This window comes from Capra hircus, chromosome 16 (genome assembly GCF_001704415.2).
Source record: "Capra hircus breed San Clemente chromosome 16, ASM170441v1, whole genome shotgun sequence".
NCBI classification, from domain to species: domain Eukaryota; kingdom Metazoa; phylum Chordata; class Mammalia; order Artiodactyla; family Bovidae; genus Capra; species Capra hircus.
In genome coordinates this window covers 25,854,912-25,875,170 of record NC_030823.1, presented here as the reverse complement: position 1 = coordinate 25,875,170, position 20,259 = coordinate 25,854,912, and the positions used below count along the sequence as shown (strand labels likewise).

Here is a 20,259-nt window from a genome sequence, read left to right as displayed (position 1 = left end):
TTGTCAGAACTCTCCACCATGACCCGTCCATCTTGGGTGGCCCTACATGGCATAGCTCATCGTTTCATGAGTTAGACAAGGCTGTGGTCCATGTGATCAGATTGGTTAGTTTTCTGTGATGGTGGTTTTCAGTCTGTGTGTCCTATGATGGAGAAGGACAAGAGGCTTATGGAAGCTTCCTGGTGGGAGAGACTGACTGAGGGGGATACTGGGTCTTGTTCTGATGGGCGAGGCCATGCTCAGTATATCTTTAATCCAATTTTCTGTTGAAGGGTGGAGCTGTTCCCTCCCTGCTATTTCAGCTCAGTTCAATTCAGTCACTCAGTCATGTCCAACTCTGCCATCCCATGAATCGCAGCATGTCAGGCCTCCCTGTCCATCACCAACTCCCGGAGTTCACTCAGGCTCCTGTCCATCGAGTCAGTGATGCCACCCAGCCATCTCATCCTCTGTCGTCCCCTTCTCCTCCTACCCCCAATCCCTCCCAGCATCAGAGTCTTTTCCAGTGAGTCAACTCTTCACATGATGTGGCCAAAGTACTGGAGTTTCAGCTTCAGCATCAGTCCCTCCAAAGAAATCCCAGGGCCTCCTTCAGAATAGACTGGTTGGATCTCCTTGCAATCCAAGGGACTCTCAAAAGTCTTCTCCAACACCACAGTTCAAAAGCATCAAATCTTAGGCACTCGGCTTTCTTCACAGTCCAACTCTCACATCCATACATGACCACTGGAAAAACCATAGCCTTGACTAGACGGACTTTAGTTGGCAAAGTAATGTCTCTGCTTTTCAACATGCTATCTAGGTTGGTCTTAACTTTTCTTCCAAAAAGCAAGCGTCTTTTAATTTCATGGGTGCAGTTACCATCCGCAGTGATTTTGGAGCCCAAAAAAATAAATTTCAGACTGCTTCCACTGTTTCCCCTTCTGTTTCCTATGATGGGACCAGTTGCCATGATCTTCATTTTCTGAATGTTGAGCTTTAAGCCAACTTTTTCACTCTCCTCTTTCACTTTCATCAAGAAGCTTTTGAGTTCCTCTTCACTGTCTGCCATAAGGGTGGTGTCATCTGCATATCTGAGGTTATTGATATTTCTCCTGGCAATCTTGATTCCAGCTTGTGCTTCTTCCAGCCCAGCGTTTCTCATGATGTACTCTGCATATAAGTTAAATAAGTGGGGTGACAATATACAGCTTTGACGTACTCCTTTTCCTATTTGGAACCAGTCTGTTGTTCCATGTCCAGTTCTAACTGTTGCTTCCTGACCTGCATACAGATTTCTCAAGAGGCAGGTCAGGTGGTCTGGTATTCCCATCTCTTTCAGAATTGTCCACAGTTTATTGTGATCCACACAGTCAAAGGCTTTGGCATAGTCAAGAAAGCAGAAAGAGATGTTTTTCTGGAACTCTCGTGCTTTTTCCATGATCCAGCGGATGTTGACAATTTGATCTCTGGTTCCTCTGCCTTTTCTAAAACCAGCTTGAACATCAGGAAGTTCATGGTTCACGTATTGCTGAAGCCTGGCTTGGAGAATTTTGAACATTACTTTGCTAGCATGTGAGATGGTGCAATTGTGCAGTAGTTTGAGCATTCTTTTGCATTGCCTTTCTTTGGGAATGCAATGAAAACTGACCTTTTCCAGTCCTGTGTCCACTGCTGAGTTTTCCAAATTTGCTGGCAAGTGCTGTGCAGCACTTTCACAGCATCATCTTTCAGGATTTAAAATAGCTCAACTGGAATTCCATCACCTCCACTAGCTTTGTTTGTAGTGATGCTTCTTAAGACCCACTTGACTTCACATTCCAGGATGTTTGGCTCTAGGTGAGTGATTATCTTGGTCGTGAAAATCTTTTTTGTTACAATTCTGTGTATTCTTGCCACCTCTTCTTAATATCTTCTGCTTCTGTTAGGCCCATACCATTTCTGTCCTTTATTGAGCGCATCTTTGCATGAAATGTTCCCTTGGTATCTCTAATTTTCTTAAAGAGATCTCTAGTCTTTCCCATTCTGTTGTTTGCCTCTATTTCTTTGTATTGATCGCTGAAGAAGGCTTTCTTATCTCTTCTTGCTATTCTTTGGAACTCTGCATTCAGATGCTTATATCTTTCCTTTTTGCTTCTCTTCCTTTCACAGCTATTTGTAAGGCCTCCTCAGACAGCCATTTTGCTTTTTTGCATTTCTTTTCCATGGGGATCATCTTGATCCCTGTCTCCTGTACAATGTCACGAACCTCCGTCCATAATTCATCAGGCACTCTATCAGATCTAGTCCCTTAAATCTATTTCTCTTAGGTCATAGCTGAATGGTCTAGTGGTTTTCCCTACGTTCTTCAATTTAAGTCTAAATCTGGTAATAAGGAGTTCATGATCTGAGCCACAGTCAGCTCCTGGTCTTGTTTTTGTTGACTGTATAGAGCTTCTCCATTTTGGCTGCAAAGAATATAATCAATCTGATTTTGGTGTTGACCATCTGGTGATGTCCATGTGTAGAGTCTTCTCTTGTGTTGCTGGAAGAGGGTGTTTGCTATGACCAGTGCATTTTCTTGGCAAAACTCTATTAGTCTTTGCCCTGCTTCATTCCGCATTCCAAGGCCAAATTAGCCTGTTACTCCAGGTGTTTCTTGATTTCCTACTTTTGCATTCCTGTCCCCTATAAGGAAAAGGATATATTTTTTGGATGTGAGTTCTAAAAAGTGTTGTAGGTCTTCATAGAACCATTCAACTCAGCTTCTTCAGCATTACTGGTTGGGGCATAGACTTGGATTACTGTGATATTGAATGGTTTGCCTTGGAAATGAACAGAGATCATTCTGTTGGTTTTGATACTGCATCCAAATACTGAATTTCAGACTCTTTTGTTGACCATGATGGCTACTCCATTTCTTCTGAGGGATTCCTGCCCGCAGTAGTAGATATAATGGTCATCTGAGTTAAATTCCCCGATTCCAGTCCATTTTAGTTCTCTCATTCTTAGAATGTCGATGTTCACTCTTGCCATCTCCTGTTTGACCACTTCCAATTTGCCTTGATTCATGGACCTGACATTCCAGGTTCCTATGCAATATTGCTCTTTACAGCATCGGACCTTGCTTCTATCACCAGTCACATCCACAACTGGGTGTTGTTTTTGCTTTGGCCCCATTCCCTTCATTCTTTCTGGAGTTATTTCTCCACTGATCTCCAGTAGCATGTTGGGCACCTACTGACCTGGGGAGTTCCTCTTTGAGTATCCTATCATTTTGCCTTTTCATACTGTTCATGGAGTTCTCAAGGCAAGAATACTAAAGTGGTTTGCCATTCCCTTCCCCAGTGGACCACATTCTGTCAGACCTCTCCACCATGACCCTCTCATCTTGGGTGGCCCCAAATTAAACAAATTAAATTTAGTTTAATTGAGTTAGACAAGGCTGTGGTCCTAGTGTGATTATGGTTTCTGTGTGTCTGCCCTCTGATGCCCTCTTGCAACACCTACCGTCTTGCTTGGGTTTCTCTTATTTTGGATGTGGGGTATCTCTTCACGGCTGCCCCAGTAAAGTGCAGCCGCTGCTCCTTACTTTGGATGAGGGGTATCTCCTCACTGCCGCCCCTCCTGACCTTGAACGTGGAATAGCTCCTCTAGGCCCCACTGCACCCGCGCAGCCACCGCTACTTGGATGTGGGGTTGCTCCTCCCAGGCACCGCCCCTGGCCTTGGATGCTGCCCCTGCTATTTACCTGGGGCCAAACTATGGTGGAGGTAATGAATGGTGTCCTCCCTCAAAAGATCCCATGCATATACTGCTACAATCCGTGCCCCCAACCCTGCAGCAGGCCACCACTGACCCACGGCTTCACCGGAGACTCCTGGACACCCACAGACAAGTCCTGGATAGTCTCCTGTGGGGTCACTGTTCCTTTCTCCTGGGTCCTGGTGAACAGGTTCTGTTGTGCCCTCCAAGAGTCTATTTCCCAGTCCTGTGTAAGTTCTGGAAGCTTTATGGTGGGGTTAATGGTGATCTCCTACAAGAGGACTTATGCCATACCCACAGCCAGAGCCCCTGTCCCTGCAGCAGACCACTGCCGTACCTCCACAGGAGATGCTCAAACACTGTTCTGTCTGTCTTTGTGGCATCTCTGGGTCCTAGTGTGCTCAAGGTTTGCTTGAGCCCTCTGAGCATCTCTGGCAGGAATGGGGTTTGATTCTAAATACGAATTCACCTCTCCTACCATCTTGCTGGGGCTTCTCCTTTGGCCTTGGATGTAGGGTATCTCCTCACAGCTGCTCCAGTGCCTACCATCTGTTATAGCAAACACCCTCTTCCAACAGCACAAGGGAAGACTCTATACATGGACATCACCAGATGGTCAACACCGAAATCGGATTGATTATATTCTTTGCAGCCAAAGATGGAGAAGTTCTATACAGTCAGCAAAAACAAGACCAGGAGCTGACTGTGGCTCAGATCATGAACTCCTTATTGCCAAATTCAGACTGAAATTGGAAAAAGTATGGAAACCACTAGAACCACTAGACCATTCAGCTATGACCTAAATCAAATCCCTAAAGGGTATACAGTGGAAGTGAGAAATAGATTCAAGGGATTAGATCTGATAGACAGAGTGCCTGATGAACTGTGGACAGAGGTCCATGACATTGTACAGGAGACAGGGATCAAGACCATCCCCAAGAAAAATGCATAAAAGCAAAATGGCTGTCTGAAGAGGCCTTACACATAGCTGTGAAAGGAAAAGCAAAAAGCAAAGGAGAAAAGGAAAGATATACCAATTTGAATGCAAAGTTCCAAAGAATAGCAAGAAGAGATAAGAAAGCCTTCCTAAGTGAACAAAGCAAAGAAATCCAGGAAAACAATAGAATGGGAAAGACTAGAGATCTCTTCAACAGAATTAGAGATATCAAGGGAACATTTCATGCAAAGATGTGCTCAATAAAGGACAGAAATGGTATGGACCTAACAGAAGCAGAAGATGTTAAGAAGAGGTGGCAAGAATACACAGAACTGTACAAAAAAAATCTTCACAACCCAGATAGTCATGATGGTGTGATCACTCACCTAGAGCCAGACATCCTGGAATGCGAAGTCAAGTGGGCCTTAGAAAGCATCACTATGAACAAAGCTAGTGGAGTTGATGGAATTCCAGCTGAGCTATTTCAAATCCTGAAAGATGATGCTGTGAAAGTGCTGCACTCAATATGCCAGCAAATTTGGAAAACTCAGCAGTGGACACAGGACTGGAAAAGGTCAGTTTTCATTCCAATCCCTAAGAAAGGCAATGCCAAAGAATGCTCAAACTACCACACAATTGCACCATCTCACATGCTAGCAAAGTAATGCTCAAAATTCTCCAAGCTAGGCTTCAGCAATACATGAACCATGAACTTCCTGATGTTCAAGCTGGTTTTAGAAAAGGCAGAGGAACCAGAGATCAAATTGCCAACATCCGCTGGATCATCAAAAAGCACGAGAGTTCCAGAAAAACATCTCTTTCTGCTTTCTTGACTATGCCAAAGCCTTTGACTGTGTGGATCACAATAAACTGTGGACAATTCTGAAAGAGATGGGAATACCAGACCACCTGACCTGCCTCTTGAGAAATCTGTATGCAGGTCAGGAAGCAACAGTTAGAAGTGAACATGGAACAACAGACTGGTTCCAAATAGGAAAAGGAATACGTCAAGGCTGTATATTGTCACCGTGCATATTTAACTTACATGCAGAGTACATCATGAGAAACGCTGGGCTGGATGAAACACAAGCTGGAATCAAGATTGCTGGGAGAAATATTAATAACCTCAGATATGCAGTTGATACCACAATTATGGCAGAAAGTAAAGAACTATAAAGCTTCTTGATGAAAGTGAAAGAGGAGAGTGAAAAAGTTGGCTTAATGCTCAACATTCAGAAAATGAAGATCATGGCATCTGGTCCCATCACTTCATGGCAAATAGATGGAGAAACAGTGGAAACCGTGGCAGACTTTATTTTGGGGGGCTCCAAAATTGCTGCAGATGGTGACTGCAGCCATGAAATAAAGGATGCTTACTCCCTGGAAGAAAAGTTATGACCAACCTGCTAAGTCACTTTAGTCGTGTTCGACTCTGTACGACCCCACAGACAGCAGCCCACTAGGCTCCCCCATCCCTGGTATTCTCCAGGCAAGAACACTGGAGTGGGTTGCCATTTCATTCTCCAATATGACTCACCTAGATAGCATATTAAAAAGCAGAGACATTACTTTGGCAACAAAGGTCCATCCAGTAAAGGCTATGGTTTCTAGTAGTCATGTATGAATGTGAGAGCTGGACTATAAAGAAAGCTGAGCACTGAAGAATTGATGCTTTTGAACTGTGGTGTTGGAGAAGACTCTTGAGAGTCCCTTGGACTGCAAGGAGATCCAACCAGTCCATCCTAAAGGAGATCAGTCCTGCGTGTTCATTGGAAGGACTGATGTTGAAGCTGAAACTCCAATACTTTGGGCACCTGATGTGAACAGCTGACTCATTTGAGAAGTCCCTGATGCTGAGAAAGATTGAAGGCGAGAGGAGAAGTGGATGACAGAGGATGAGGTGGTTGGATGGCATCACCAATTCAATGGACATGGGTTTGAGTAAACTCCAGGAGTTGGTGGACAGGGAGACCTGGCGTGCTGCAGTCATTGGGGTCGCAGAGTCGGACACGACTGAGTGACTGAAGCACAATGATGTAAGCAGTGGTTGGAGAGTCCAAAAGTGGCACCTGACCTGATGGGAAGGGGGGCTGGGCTACTGAATACTGGTGTGAGCCTGAAGGACAAGCTACACAGGCCAGGAAGGCAGAAGGGTGAATGTGGGCAAAGCCACAGAACCTTGTCTCAGGACCTGTCCTTGTGCCTTCAAGGCTCTGCAGCCCAGCCTTCCTATACCCTCCCTGTACCCCCTATTCCTCCGTGTCTCTTTGGAAAAGTCAATGCCAGTGAGTGAAAGAATGGCCATAGTTTGCATATGAGAGCCAGACTGGCCCAGAGATGCTGGGAAGCTGAAACCTCCACCAAGCGAGAGGTACACAAGCAGAACCAACAGGTTTGGGAAAGGACAATGAAGCACCCCTCTCCAGACCCAGGAGAAAATGGAACCGAGAGGGCGGACCTGGCGGGAGATCTAGGGGCTTTCAGCACTGGTCTGGCACTGCCACCTGTGGCAGCTGCAGCCAGAGCTGTACAGGCGAGGGGCGTGGAGGGTTCAGTGAGAACGCAGGGCCCACTTAGCGTCAAACCTGTTGGTAGGTTTTACCAGATACTTTTACTTGCCTCAGCGTGTACATCTGAATTGTAATGTTGGTTCTGTTATGACTCCAAACGTGTACTTTGTCCCCCAAAATTAGGTCTGTGAAAAACCAACCCTTTCGAGGGTAAGTATTGTGCTTTTCACCACCAGTAGGCAAAAGTGTAATAGAGCTGAGAATTACACAAGTAGGAATTTTATAGTATCTCGTCTTCAGTACACCAGAGGGTTGGTGTTGTGTACAAATTGTAGACTATTTGACTTCTTTGATACTGAAGATTACATTTAAAACAGTTCACTGTATTACAATAAATATACCTGAGTGACATGTTTTAGGTCACCAGGAATGCCAGCCTAACCACCCACAATACTGGCTACTTGACACCAGCCATCTACCATCAGATGCAACCAGTTTCTGCTGAAATGAAATGACATAAAACTATAAGTAAAGCTACTTCTGAGAGTCCACACAGAAAAGGAAGTTGAGTTGTTAACTTATTTATGAGTAAGCTTGTGCTGGACTCAGTAAGCTCACCCCAGTCTGTGATTATAGTGTAAAGATAGTCAATTTTTAAAAAAAGTGATAAACACTATTTGTGATTAATAGCTCAGTTTATTAGCTATTTTAATAAAGTAAATCCTTATAGTGAAAACATCATACTAGAAATAGCTTTTTAAAAGCTTTTTTTATGATATGCTTACAAAGGGTCAGACCTAAGTGGCATCCACCACAGTGGCAATATAATGAGTAAAGCTGAACACTGCACAGACAGACTGACTCTTTAAAGCCAGATTAGCTTCTTGACACCATGAAGATCATACTCTGAATTTGTATGAGGGCAGCTTCTAAACATAGTTGGTCTTAATTTAATAATGCAAAAATTCCACTTTCTCAGTTATAATCAAGTTTCAGAGAGGAGTTCCTTTGGTCTTAATGACATTTACTCCTGAACCTCATTGCCTTTCCGATGCCTCTTCATTCTTGAATAGGGACTTATTGTATCATCCGTCACAAAATCGTATAGCACTTTTATCCAGGAATTGTAGTGGGGGAGGTTGTCATAGTACTCAGCAGCTATTTTCCTCACCTAGAAGGGAAAAAATACAGCAAGATGAATAATGAGTGTTAACAGAGTCCTATTCAAGATGACAGATGGATGTCTGACATGCACACTCAGAAAAGAAACCATGAGACTTTCTCCCACCTCCCTCTCAAATAAATAAGTAACAGCAGCAGCTTTGGGAATTCTAAACAGAAAGCAGTTTACGTTTTGGGACTAAACCATCCTTGACCCTCTAGGATTACTGACTCTTTTCCAACAAGCTCTGAGGGATTAGTTTACTTATAAATTTACTTGTAGTTTACTAGCTTACTTGTAAATGTGGCACTCGCCATCTTTTAACAACAAATACTTGTAATCCAATCAACTTCATGTTTTTTTAAATGTCATACTGAATGACTGGCATTGGAGGGTTTAAAGGCACCACTTGATGCTGCCATTAAGGAAACTGCCTGCAAATACTGATCAAGTATTGTGGCATGCCAGTTAGAAATTAATCACTTATCAAGTGTACAATTCAGCCACCTCACGTTGAGCATGTCTTTTTAAAAAAATGACTACTGCCAGTGTGATTAGCAAGCAAGACTAGTTAGGGCAGAATAAAACACTGATTTCAACTGATTGCAGTGATGTTTGTAAGGCTCTGAACAATCTAAAAGCCACTGAATTGTACATTTTAAGTGTATGAATTGTATCTATGAGTTACATTCAATAGGGATGTTGAAAGAAACCTTGTTATGCATATCTATTAACTAACCATGTGATTGTTACATGCAACGTAATTACTGCAACGCAACTATTGCAGAACAAGGTACTTCTTGGTATACACAATAGAACAGGCAGGAAAGGAAGACCAGAGAACTCTGAGAATGTCTGTTAGTTCAGCTATGCGTGGAATGGAGTGGGAAAGAAATTCTCACTGATGAACCATGAGCAAGCAGGTAATGTTTGAGCTGACCCAAGTTTTCAGTTTACGGACTGCTCAAGAAAATTACAAGTCAAAATATGTGGCTTATGTTGGAAAAAGTGAATTATTTTGTTCAAAGGTGACTAGCTTTCCCCTTAAACCATGTCATGTCCAACTTTTTTGCGAGCCCATGGACTGTAGCCCACCAAGCTCCTCTGTCCATGAGATTTCCCAGGCAAGAATACTGGAGTGGGTTGACATTTCCTTCTCCAGGGGATCTTCCTGACCCAGGGATCGAAACTGTGTCTCCTGAATTGCAGGCAGATTCTTTACCACTGAGCCACCTGAGAAGCCCTAATCTTTTAAAAATACAAAAATGTACTTTCCTAGGCAGGGAAGAGGTGAGCAAAGGTGGGCACACTCTCCAACCAAAATGACACAAAGTGGCCACACTGGCACATCACACCAGGTCCAAAACTGTTTTCAGCCAGCTGTGTGGTGATTTTCCCCATTTTATTTTGAAAAACGCAAAACCAACAGAAAAGCTGAAAGAACAACAAAACCATCACCCATATGCTCTTCATTTAGGTCCACCAATTAACACTATGCCACAGCTACTTTCTCTCTCTATATATATATATGATATAGACCACATACTCTGCTCTTTGCTGAAAGAGAAGTTGCAGATGTTATGTGAAAACTTACCCTGACTATTTCACTCTAAATATTCAACACATATCTCCTAAGAAAAAGGTATGTGATCAGTTGTGTCTGAGTCTTTGCAACCCCATGGACTAGTGCCCACCAGGCTCCTCTGTCCATAGGATTTTCCCAGCAAGAATACTGGGATGGGCTGCCATTTTCTCCTCCAGGGGATCTTCCCAACCCAGGGATCAAACCTGCATCTCCTGCACTGGCAAGCGGATTCTTTGCCACTTAGCCACCTGGGAAGCCCAAAAACAAGGACATTTCCCAACAAAACCATAATACCATTCCACACCCAAGAAACTTAACACTGACACAATATTACTATTATGTGGTTCATATTCAAAACTTCCCCACTAACTCAATGTCCTTTCTAGATTTTTCTTTCCTTAACTAGTAATCCAATCAATAATCAAATGTTATATTTAGTTCTAATGCTGTATGCAAGTCTGTAAACAGTAAACAGTTAAAAACTTAAGAGGAAATCTATAAAATTTGGGTGAGTAAATATGCTAGCATAAAATATCTGGTCATGGTTTCCTTAATATCACAGCTAAAAAAGTAAAAAAATCAAGAAAAACTGATACTGCATCTCCTACAACTTCCCCTTTTTAGAATTACAGAAACATTTTTTGGTAATGGAACTGTAAAAGCTATCCATTCTGAGGATGGAAAGTCTAATAAGAGAATTCATCAGAAATATAACTGAAGTTTGCAGAGGATTATCCTTCGGGGAAGGATGAAAGGATGAGTGTCAATATGCGGCCTTTCATTTACTCCACAAGCAGTAAGATAAAAGTCTACTGTGATGGGAAACGGATGGTCCCTGCCTGTGGGAAGTCTGCACCACTGGAAACTGACATTCACTTATTTTGCAGAGCAATTATGGAGGTATCTGTATTTCACAATAAACCAACACAAACTTTAGCTAAGTGTATTCAGTTTAACAGTGATAAAGGTTATGTAAATTTTTGCTCCCTCCACAGAGGGAGTTTCATTTTCCATTTCTGAATTATTTTACATGTCAGTTGATTCTACAGAGGCCCCCAACATTCTAAACCTACGTGTCACCACAAGGCTTAAGGATCCAGGACAATGAGCTCTGTAAAGTTAGGCTGCCCAACTCATGACTTTTAAGACTCTTGCTGTTTTCTTTGATGAACTGCCTAGATGGACAAAATATACTACATTTCATTTTAAATGAGCAAGTCAAGACTAATTGTGATCACAGAACCACCAGAAATTAGAACATGTATAAAATCCTTTACTTACCAGGGGAAGGCTTTTTCCGGGAATGTTGGGAAAGTCATGGTGTTCATTATGGTAACCCACATTGAAGGTGAGTAAATTCAGAGGCCCATAATATGAGTAAGTTTCATGTCCTTTTAAGAACATATAATGTTCAGCTATAAAATGTCCAGAAATCGGGTGCAAACCTAGGCCAAGTAAGGAGGCTGCCAACATGTAGACTAAAGATTTAACTCCCAAAACATAGTAAATCACGATGTCAAAAGTGATCTGGATCACAGTATTGATTATTTCCAGATAAGAGATTGGTTTGGGGTTGATGAACAGAGGCCGAAAAGCATAAAAGAGAGGCTGAAGGATGACCCATATAAACTTTCTCAAAGTCGTACAGAAGAACCAGCCTTCAAAGTCGGTTGGAATGTCCACATCGATGCCGTCGCCTCCAAGGTATCGATGATGGTCCATGTGATATCTCTTAAAGGAAACTGAATATGGGACACCAATAGGGAGATTGGCAAATATTCCAAACCAACGATTCCACATAGCTTTGCAATGGCCAAAGGCACTGTTGTGGGAAACTTCATGAATAGCCAGAGTCATTGAATGATTAATGCAGCTGCCAAAGGCATATGCCCAAAACAGGACCCACTTCCAGTCTAAGTCCTTTACTAAGTAAAATGCAACAAACTGAGTGAGAACCATCATAATTACAATCCATATCAAGTTGGAATCAGGTTTCATTAAGGATTTTATCTCTGGATACTTTGCTGTAAGGAAAAAAACAAAAAAATCACAGACTGAGAAAAGTGCATAACAGTTCTGCAATTAAACTAATACCAATTTACACATCAAATCATTTTTTCCAAATCATATGCTCTCTTTGAGACTATCAAATATTCATCTACTATAGGGAAGGGGTATATTCTTTTTTAGAAATAGGTATATTTTGATGTGGACCATTTTTAATGTCTATTGAATTTGTTACAATACCACTTCTGTTTCATCTTAGCTCTCTAACTAGGGATGGAACCAACACCCCCTGCATTGGAAGTCTTTTTTTTTTTTCTTTAAATAGAGTATGCATGGGTTCTAAGTCCTTTCTGACTCTTTGCAACTCTGGACTGTAGCCTGCCAGGCTCCTCTGTCCAGGGCCCAGGCAAGGATACTGGAGTGGGTTGCCATGCCCTCCTCCAGGGTGGAAGGCGAAATCTTAACCACTAGACTGCCAGGGAAGTCCTGGGAAGAAGTATATTCTAACAGTAAAGATACTAAATATCATGTCACAACAAATTTTTGTAGGAAAAAATGAGCCTCAAAATCTAGACCCTCATACATTAACAGAAAGATATTCACAACATGAATAAATGTTATCTAGTTCCCTTTTAACTCTTAAAAATTTTTGTGTATTAAATTTGTAAGTTTTACAAAAGTGGCAATCATAGTCTGATAAACTGATGTCTCTGACTTGGGTTTTATAATTTCCTTATACTGACTAAGTCACTTCCACTTGCCAGTTTGTTGTAACTTCTAACCAATCCCGTATTTTCAGACGTTTAGATGTATAAATTTCTGCCAATGTAGACTTCTAGTTATCTCAAATTAGTGTAAATTCTAAAGAACGCTATTGATTCACAATGCCTCTTTCTTTCCTTTCCTTCTGCATTAGAACTGAACAATGCTAATTTGTGTTAGATTATTTGTTGACTTCACAGGCAAATATCTAACCAAGTATTATGGAATATGCTAGTAAAAAAAACCTCTGCATTTCAGGGAAGTATCGCCTAGAGGCAAATGCAGATTCTTCTTTGTATCCTGCCACTCCAGATAATGGAAGCCCAGATACACTTTGGTTTTGTGGGTTGGCAAGTATGTTTAACCCAGCACAGCAAAAAGAAGAGTAGCTTCATCTTTTCTCTAAAAGTGAAATGTAGAATTCTAGCTTAAAATGCAGGACAGAAAGGTAAGTCCAGTTTTACATATATAAGGGTCAGGTTAATTCAAGGTAATTCTTGTTCCTTTCCTTTCCCCTCTCTTATCCCTAACTTCTCATCTTTCTTGCTATTAGTCCATTTCATCAATGTTAACAATTTTGTAGGCAATGGGTCAAAAAAAGTAATCTTATGGGTTTTGAGTCTAAAACTAATTATCCTGGATAAATGAAAAGCTCAAATAAGTCTTTCATTTAAATATGGGCCCTTCCAACAGTTGTTCAAACATAAAATAACCAAGTATTCAGTTCATTGGTGAATAAGTAGTAATTCTTTTGTATTAAAATGTTATTTCTATTTAGAGCTCCAGCATTTTTAGGTTAAATCAAATTTGATTAAATGGACATATATGACAAAAGACAGAAGATAACACACGTTTTGCAGGTGTTAATAGTATATAAAAAATCAACACTAGGATGCCAATATAATTAAACAGGGGAAGGAATAGTCTTTTCAACAAATGGTGCTGCAACAACTGGTCATCCACATGTAAAAGAATAAAATTGGACCTCTCTCTTACACCATACACAAAAATTGAGTGAGTGAGTAAGTGCAGTCGCTCAGTCATGTCCAACCTTTGGGACCCAGTGGACTGTAGCCCACCAGGCTCCTCCGGCCATGGGATTCTCCAGGCAGGAATACTGGAGTGGGTTGCCATTTCCTTCTCCAGGGGATCTTCCCGACCCAGGGATCGAACCCAGGTCTCCCGCATTGCAGGCAGATGCTTTAACCTCTGAGCCACCACGGAAGTCACAAAAATTACTTGGCTAAAAAAAGGAATAGGGTACTGATACATGCTGTAACACGCATGACCCTTGAAAACATTGTGCTAAGTGAGAGTCAGTCACGAAAGACCAAGTATTATGATCTCATTCAAAAGAAATGTCCAGAACAAGAAATCCACAGAAACAGAAAGATTAGTGTTTGCTCAGGACTGGGCAGTGTGAGTGAAGGATATACTCAATGCTAATGAGTATAGGGTTTCTTCTTGGGGTGACAAGAACTTACTGAACTGAATAGTTCAAAACTGTGAATATACATTAAAAAAAAAAAAAAAACACCCCACTGAATTGTACACTTTAAATTGGTGAGCTTTTGGGATTTCCCTGGTGATCTAGTGATTAAGACTCTGCACTTCCAATGAAGGGGGCTCAGGTTCCATCTCTGGTCAGAAAACTAAGATTCCACATGCTATGCAGCAAGGGCAAAAACAAAAAAGGGGAGGGGGAGGGGGAACTTTACAGTTTGTGAATTATATCTTAATAAGACAGTTAAAAAAAAATGTTTCCCAGCAGAAGTACAGCAGTAAAAGGAACATTTCTTGCAATTATATGACCTACTAATAATCGTCCTTTCCCTGATAGCTCAGATGGTAAAGAATCTGCCTGCAATGCAGGAGATCCCAGTTCGATTCCTGGGTTTGGGATGATCTGCTGAAGAAGGGATAGGCTACCCACTCCAGTATTCTTGGGTTTCCCTCGTGGCTCAGCTGATACAGAATCCGCCTGTAACGAGGGAGACCTGGGTTGGGAAGATCCCCTGGAGAAGGGAAAGGCTAGCCACTCCAGTATTCTGGCCTGGAGAATTCCATGGACTGTACAGCCCACAAGGTCGCAAAGAGTCAAACACTACTGAGACTTTTACTTTCACTTCACTTTCACTTTCTGATAGCTCAGTGGTAAAGAATCTACCTGTCAATGCAGGTTCAATCCCTGGGTGGGGAAGATGCCCTGAAGAAGGAAATGGCAAACCACTCCAGTGAGCTTGGTTGGGAAATCCCATGCACAGAGGAGCCTGGTGGGCTTCAGTCCATGGGGTTGCAGAGAGTGGGACACGACTGAGCGACTGAACAACAATAGCAATGGTCCAATCAACAGCTTTCATTAGTTTTGTACATAAATTTTGTAAATTTAGTGTATGGATGTTGGCTGTCATCATATCCATGTTCTCTTGTGCCTCTCTCCCTGTCAAAACCTGACACATTTCAAAAATATCTCACTTAAGTATAATTACAAATTTCCAGATTCTTATCTTTTCTGAGGTTATTCCATCTCCACTGCTGAAATGGAACACTGAGCAGTATTTACACCTGCAGGGAAAATGATTGGTATCTTCATCGGGAAATACTGTAGTCCTTTTACTTTCCAAGTGAAATGGTCCAGTGATAATAAGTTTGTGGAAAAAAGGTTCATGTTGAGATAAGCATGGACAAACACCTTTTCATTTCCTTGATTTTCTATTAAACAGATAGCTACATTCCGGTATTCAGGCGTTGGTTTTTACAGAGTGAAGACCAGATTATTCTTATGCATGTATTGATTAGTCATAGATTAAAATGAACTATATGCCATCTCTGATGTGTGATTTGCAAAATACACATTTTGATTAAAAATAGTAAAGAAAGCATCCAAGAACCAAAGTCTCTTAAAGGGGTAGCCTTAATGGCAACTACAAATGTTCACACTCCCAGCTTATTTATTCGATTTTTTAAAATCCATTTCAACAGGATCTACCTTTTTTTTTTTTTTACAATTTATAAATTTATTTAACAGAGTAGAGTCCCTAGTGTCAGAAGGATATGGGTTTAAATCTAGATTCATCCATTTATTAGTTATATGATCACGTGTTACCCAACTCAGGTTCCATTGTTTGCTAATACTTGAGAGACAAGTATTGGTTGGAAAGCAACAATTGCTTTATCCCGCAATCTGGAGAAGGCGAACTGGTGTTCAACAGCCAACTCTGAAGAGTCTGCTGCACTATGTAAGTTTTTAAAGGTCTAATTCCTTTCCTTTTGTGAAAACATGACATTTCTCCCTTACTCCAGCAAAGAGCAGGGACTTGCCTTTTCTTTTCACTTGGCGAATGGATGCTGACAAGAAAAACTAGGCGGATACACTGTATGAGAAATAATTCCTCCTATTCAACTTGCCACCCATTAGTTTCCAGATTTTCAAAACAAGAGCAAACGTTGTGGTAGAATCTAACCCAGATCAGAACGCCCCTCCAACAGTTATTCACTCCTACCACATCTTTAAAATAGGGGTATCACTGACCTAGTCACTGGGAAGATTAAATTGGGTAATGTCTGTAAAGCACTCAACACAGTACCTAACAACCCTGGGAGAGATGAGAGAATTCTCTATATAACATAGAAGCTACAAACAGCTGAGCGCCTGACACCTCCAGAGAGTTGTTAGGGCCTAGTTTAACCTGGCGTAAAGGCCCTAAATTAGCAGTCAGGGAACCAGAAGGCTAATCTTGGCAAGCCTTCCACACTTAGCCTTTTTGTCCAAAAAAAACCTGTGATGGATGAAAAATAAACATGAATCTGCCCCTTTCGCATCCCAGCCTTATTTGTGAGGATTCACGAGATCAGCGTGAGCACCCGGACCCAGGCCCTGGAAAGGTCACCCTTCCAGTCCGAAAGGCCCCTGGGGGCAAACGGGTCAGATACCACCGGCCCCCGCCCTGGGCCCAAGGCTGCAGCCGCCGGCGCCACGATCGCTAGCGGGAGTCGGCCAGCGCCCGCGCGCCCCGTGTGTGGGCCTCTAGATGCTCCGCGACCACGCCCTGCCTCGCACACGCTCGCAGCCTGGCTTCGCCCCGGGCCGCCGGGCAGAGGAAGAAGGGAGAGGAAGAGAAAGAGGCGGGGGAAGGGGGAGACGGGGAAAGGGGAGACGGGGAAGGGGGAAGGGAAAGGAGATCACTGCGCCCACCGGCAGCACGAGTATCTATGGGCGAGAGGACCTACCCGAGCGCGGTCTGGCCGAGGGGACCCGGCTGTAAGCAAACCCTGTCCCCGAACGGACGACCGCGCTCGGGGGCGCGCCTGTCCCTCCCCCGTCGAAGGTTCGGGTCCGCGCGGCTGGGCGGGGGCGCGCGGGGGAATCCCTCCCTCACAAGCCGGCCCGGGGCCCGGGCGGCGGCGGGACGCGGCCGGGAGCGGGCTCTTAACGGGCCTCGGGCGCGCAGGGGCCGCCGCGGGGAAGGCGCGTCCAGGTGGCGGGAGGCCGCGCACGCACATAACGGGGCGCGGGCCCGAGCCTCACCCAGGATCTCCTGGCGCCGAGTGGCGTGCGGCTGATCGGTGTAGACCCACTCGAAGTCTTCCCGCGAAACGCGGCTCCCCATGGCGGCGGCTCACGGGCCAGCGGCGGACTCTCGCTCCTATCCACTCTCCTCCCGGGCGGAGGCGAAAGCGAAGGCGGCCGCTCCGCAACTCGTGTCAGCCGGCGGCGGAGGGGCGGGAGAGGAGACGCAGGCCGGGGCGGAGTCCCGAGGCCCCGCCCCCCGGCCTGCAGCTGGGTGGGGTGGGCGGACGGCCCCTCCGCGGGGCGGGATTCCGTTGCTCCGCGGCGCTGGTTTCTGCTTTTTTCTGTGACTCGGCGACCAGCCGGGATGCCGAGTTCCTGCAAGTCCCAGCTCCCTGAGGCCTGTCCTGCGCAGTGCTGGTGCCTCAGCCCGGGAAAAGGTGAAAAACGCAGGAAAGGTCTCAAGTGAAATGAGACTGCGCTTTAGCGCCTCGAAGGGAGGCTGGAGCTTGAGTCCAAGAATCCTTGGTCAGTAATCAGTGGCCACTTGCCCAAGTTTTGTTTAATTTTGAAAAGCAAATTATTTACTGAGCTGTTTTTGGCTGCCTCCTCGAAATAATACCTCAGGAAAAAAATGCGGAGCGTGTGGTGATTAAGAGCTAATCAAGAAAAAGGAAATCACTCTCATAGTGAAAAATCATGAGGAATTTGTTGCTCTGCCTGAATTATTCTAGTGTGACCATTTCTCTGATAAGTTCATTGCTCAACCTTACATCTGTCACAGGTCGTTTGAACCACCGCCTCTTCCTGAAAGAGAGGACATTTTGTCTCAAAATTACTTACCGCTTCTCCAATAAAAAAGAAACTGACTACAATTACAAAAGGAAAGATAACCAACAGGATCTTCTCGGTAAAACACCACATACATACGTGCACACAACCACAGCCAAGTGTGATCAAATACCTAGAACCAAATGCTAATATATAGAAAATAGAACAGAGGAACATGTTAAACTACGCCACAGAGAGAGAATCAGCAAGATCTTGACTGTGGGAAGTTCTGTAGGGCAACATCCTGAGTACTTTAATAAATAAAATGCAAGAAAAACAAAAGAGGGAAAACCGACAGATTAAAAGGGCTGCAAAAAACGTCAATCAACTGCAACTTATTGATTTTGTATTTTAAGTCTTTTACAAACTGTATTTACAGCATTTTAGTTTTGTGTGTGTGTGTGTGGCTGTTCTGGGTCTTCCTTACTTGGCAGGCTCCTCTCTAGTTGCAGTGAGCAGGCTTCTCATTATGGTGGCTTCTCTTGTTTCAGAGAACAGGCCCTAGGGCCCCCGGGGCTTCAGTAATTGCCACTCCTCAGATGTAGAACACAAGCTCAATAGTTCTGGCAAGGGCTTAGTTGCCCGCGGCATATGGGATCTTCCTGGGTCAGAGATGGAACTTGTGTTTCCTGCCTTGGCAGGTGGATTCTTTACCACTGAGACGCCAGGGAAGCCCACAGCTTATTCATCTTATTTAGATTGTGATTCAAATTGTGAAAAGTTTTAAAAATTGACAAGTGATCATTTAATTCAGATATTGATTAGATACGTGGTAATATTGAGGAGTTGTTAATTTAACTGTGATAATAGTCCTGTATTATGGTTACAGTATTTTTTTATGGTTACAGTTTTATTTTTTTTAAGTCCATATCTGTTAGTGTTTCATACCAGAGGTAAAAATCTTGAACAAATTAAACAAATAATGGTGCATGCAGTTAACCATACAATGTTATACTATGCCTCATTAAAAATAAATGAGAAAGGTCTTTGTGTGTTAATATGAATTAATCTTCAAAATATACCATTAAATGCAAAACATTGAGCAGGAGCAGAGAGTGATACATAATGCATATATAATACATTTTTCCTTGGATATGCACAAAATAGGTTTAGAAAGACACTCAAGAAATGATATTTTAGGAGAGTAAGTAGAAATCTGAGGGAAAGGGTTGGGAGGGAATATTTTCACTTAGTTCTTTTCACCTTTTACATTTGAATTGAATGTGGATTTTGACATCCTAGAGAAAAGGAGAAGAACTCAGTTACAGGATTTTTGTGAGGATTAACAAATATTTTAGTTACACAAAGGCATGCACACGTACTCAGCAGTGGCCACAGGACAGAAAAAGATCAGTCTTCATTCCAGTCCCAAAGAAAGGCAATGCCAAAGAATGTTCAAACTACCACACAATTGCACTCATGTCACACGCTAGCAAAGTAATGCTCAAAATCCTTCAAGCTAGTCTTCAACAGTGTGTGACCAAGAACTTCCAGATGTACAAGCTGGATTTAGAAAAAGCAGAGGAACCAGAGATCAAATTGCCAACAACCATTGGATCATTGAAAAGGCAAGGGAGTTCCAGGAAAACATCTACTTCTGCTTTATTGATTACGCCAAAGTCTTTGACTGTGTGGATCACAATAAACTGTGGAAAATTCTAAAAGAGATGGGAATACCAGACCACCTGACCTGCCTCTTGAGAAATCTGTATGCAGGTCAGGAAGCAACAGTTAGAACTGGACATGGAACAACAGACTGGTTCCAAATAGGGAAAGGAGTATGTCAAGCTCTATATTGCCACCCTGCTTATTTAACTTATATGCAGAGTACATTATGCAAAATGCTGGACTGGATGAAGGACAAGCTGGAATCAAGACTGCCGGGAGAAATATCAATAACCTCAGATATGCCGATGACACCACCCTTATGGCAGAAAACAAAGAAGAACTAAAGAGCCTCTTGATGAAAGTGAAAGAGGAGAGTGAAAAAGTTGGCTTAAAACTCAACATTCAGAAAACTAAGATTATGGCATCCGGTCCCATCACTTCATGGCAAATAGATGGAGAAACAATGGAAATAGTGAGAGACTTTTTTTGGGGGGGGCTCCAAAATCACTGCAGATGGTGACTTCAGCCATGAAATTAAAAAACACTTGCTTCTTGGAAGAAAAGCTATGACCAATCTAGACAGAGTATTAAAAACCAGAGACATTACTTTGCTAAAAAAGGTCC

The 20,259-nt window shown here is 43.0% G+C and overlaps 1 protein-coding gene across 1 annotated transcript; it reads right to left on the bottom strand.

The window, feature by feature from the left end:
- DEGS1 (delta 4-desaturase, sphingolipid 1) lies at nucleotides 7,847-17,435 on the bottom strand. The gene is made up of 3 exons (XM_018060204.1): nucleotides 17,215-17,435; nucleotides 11,199-11,941; nucleotides 7,847-8,341 (listed from the first exon to the last, which is right to left on the bottom strand). The coding sequence occupies exons 1-3, from the start codon at nucleotides 17,294-17,296 to the stop codon at nucleotides 8,195-8,197; spliced, it is 972 nt and encodes a 323-aa protein (XP_017915693.1). The 5' UTR covers nucleotides 17,297-17,435; the 3' UTR covers nucleotides 7,847-8,194.

What these genes read in the sequence shown, in the direction of transcription:
- DEGS1 (XM_018060204.1), bottom strand. Translation starts at nt 17,296, where the DNA reads ATGGGGAGCCGCGTTTCGCGGGAAGACTTCGAGTGGGTCTACACCGAT. An exon ending in TCGGCGCCAGGAGATCCTGG is followed by an intron (nt 11,942 to 17,214) that starts GTGAGGCTCGGG and finishes TTTTCCTTACAG; the next exon opens with CAAAGTATCCAGAGATAAAA. An exon ending in CCGGAAAAAGCCTTCCCCTG is followed by an intron (nt 8,342 to 11,198) that starts GTAAGTAAAGGA and finishes TTTCCCTTCTAG; the next exon opens with GTGAGGAAAATAGCTGCTGA.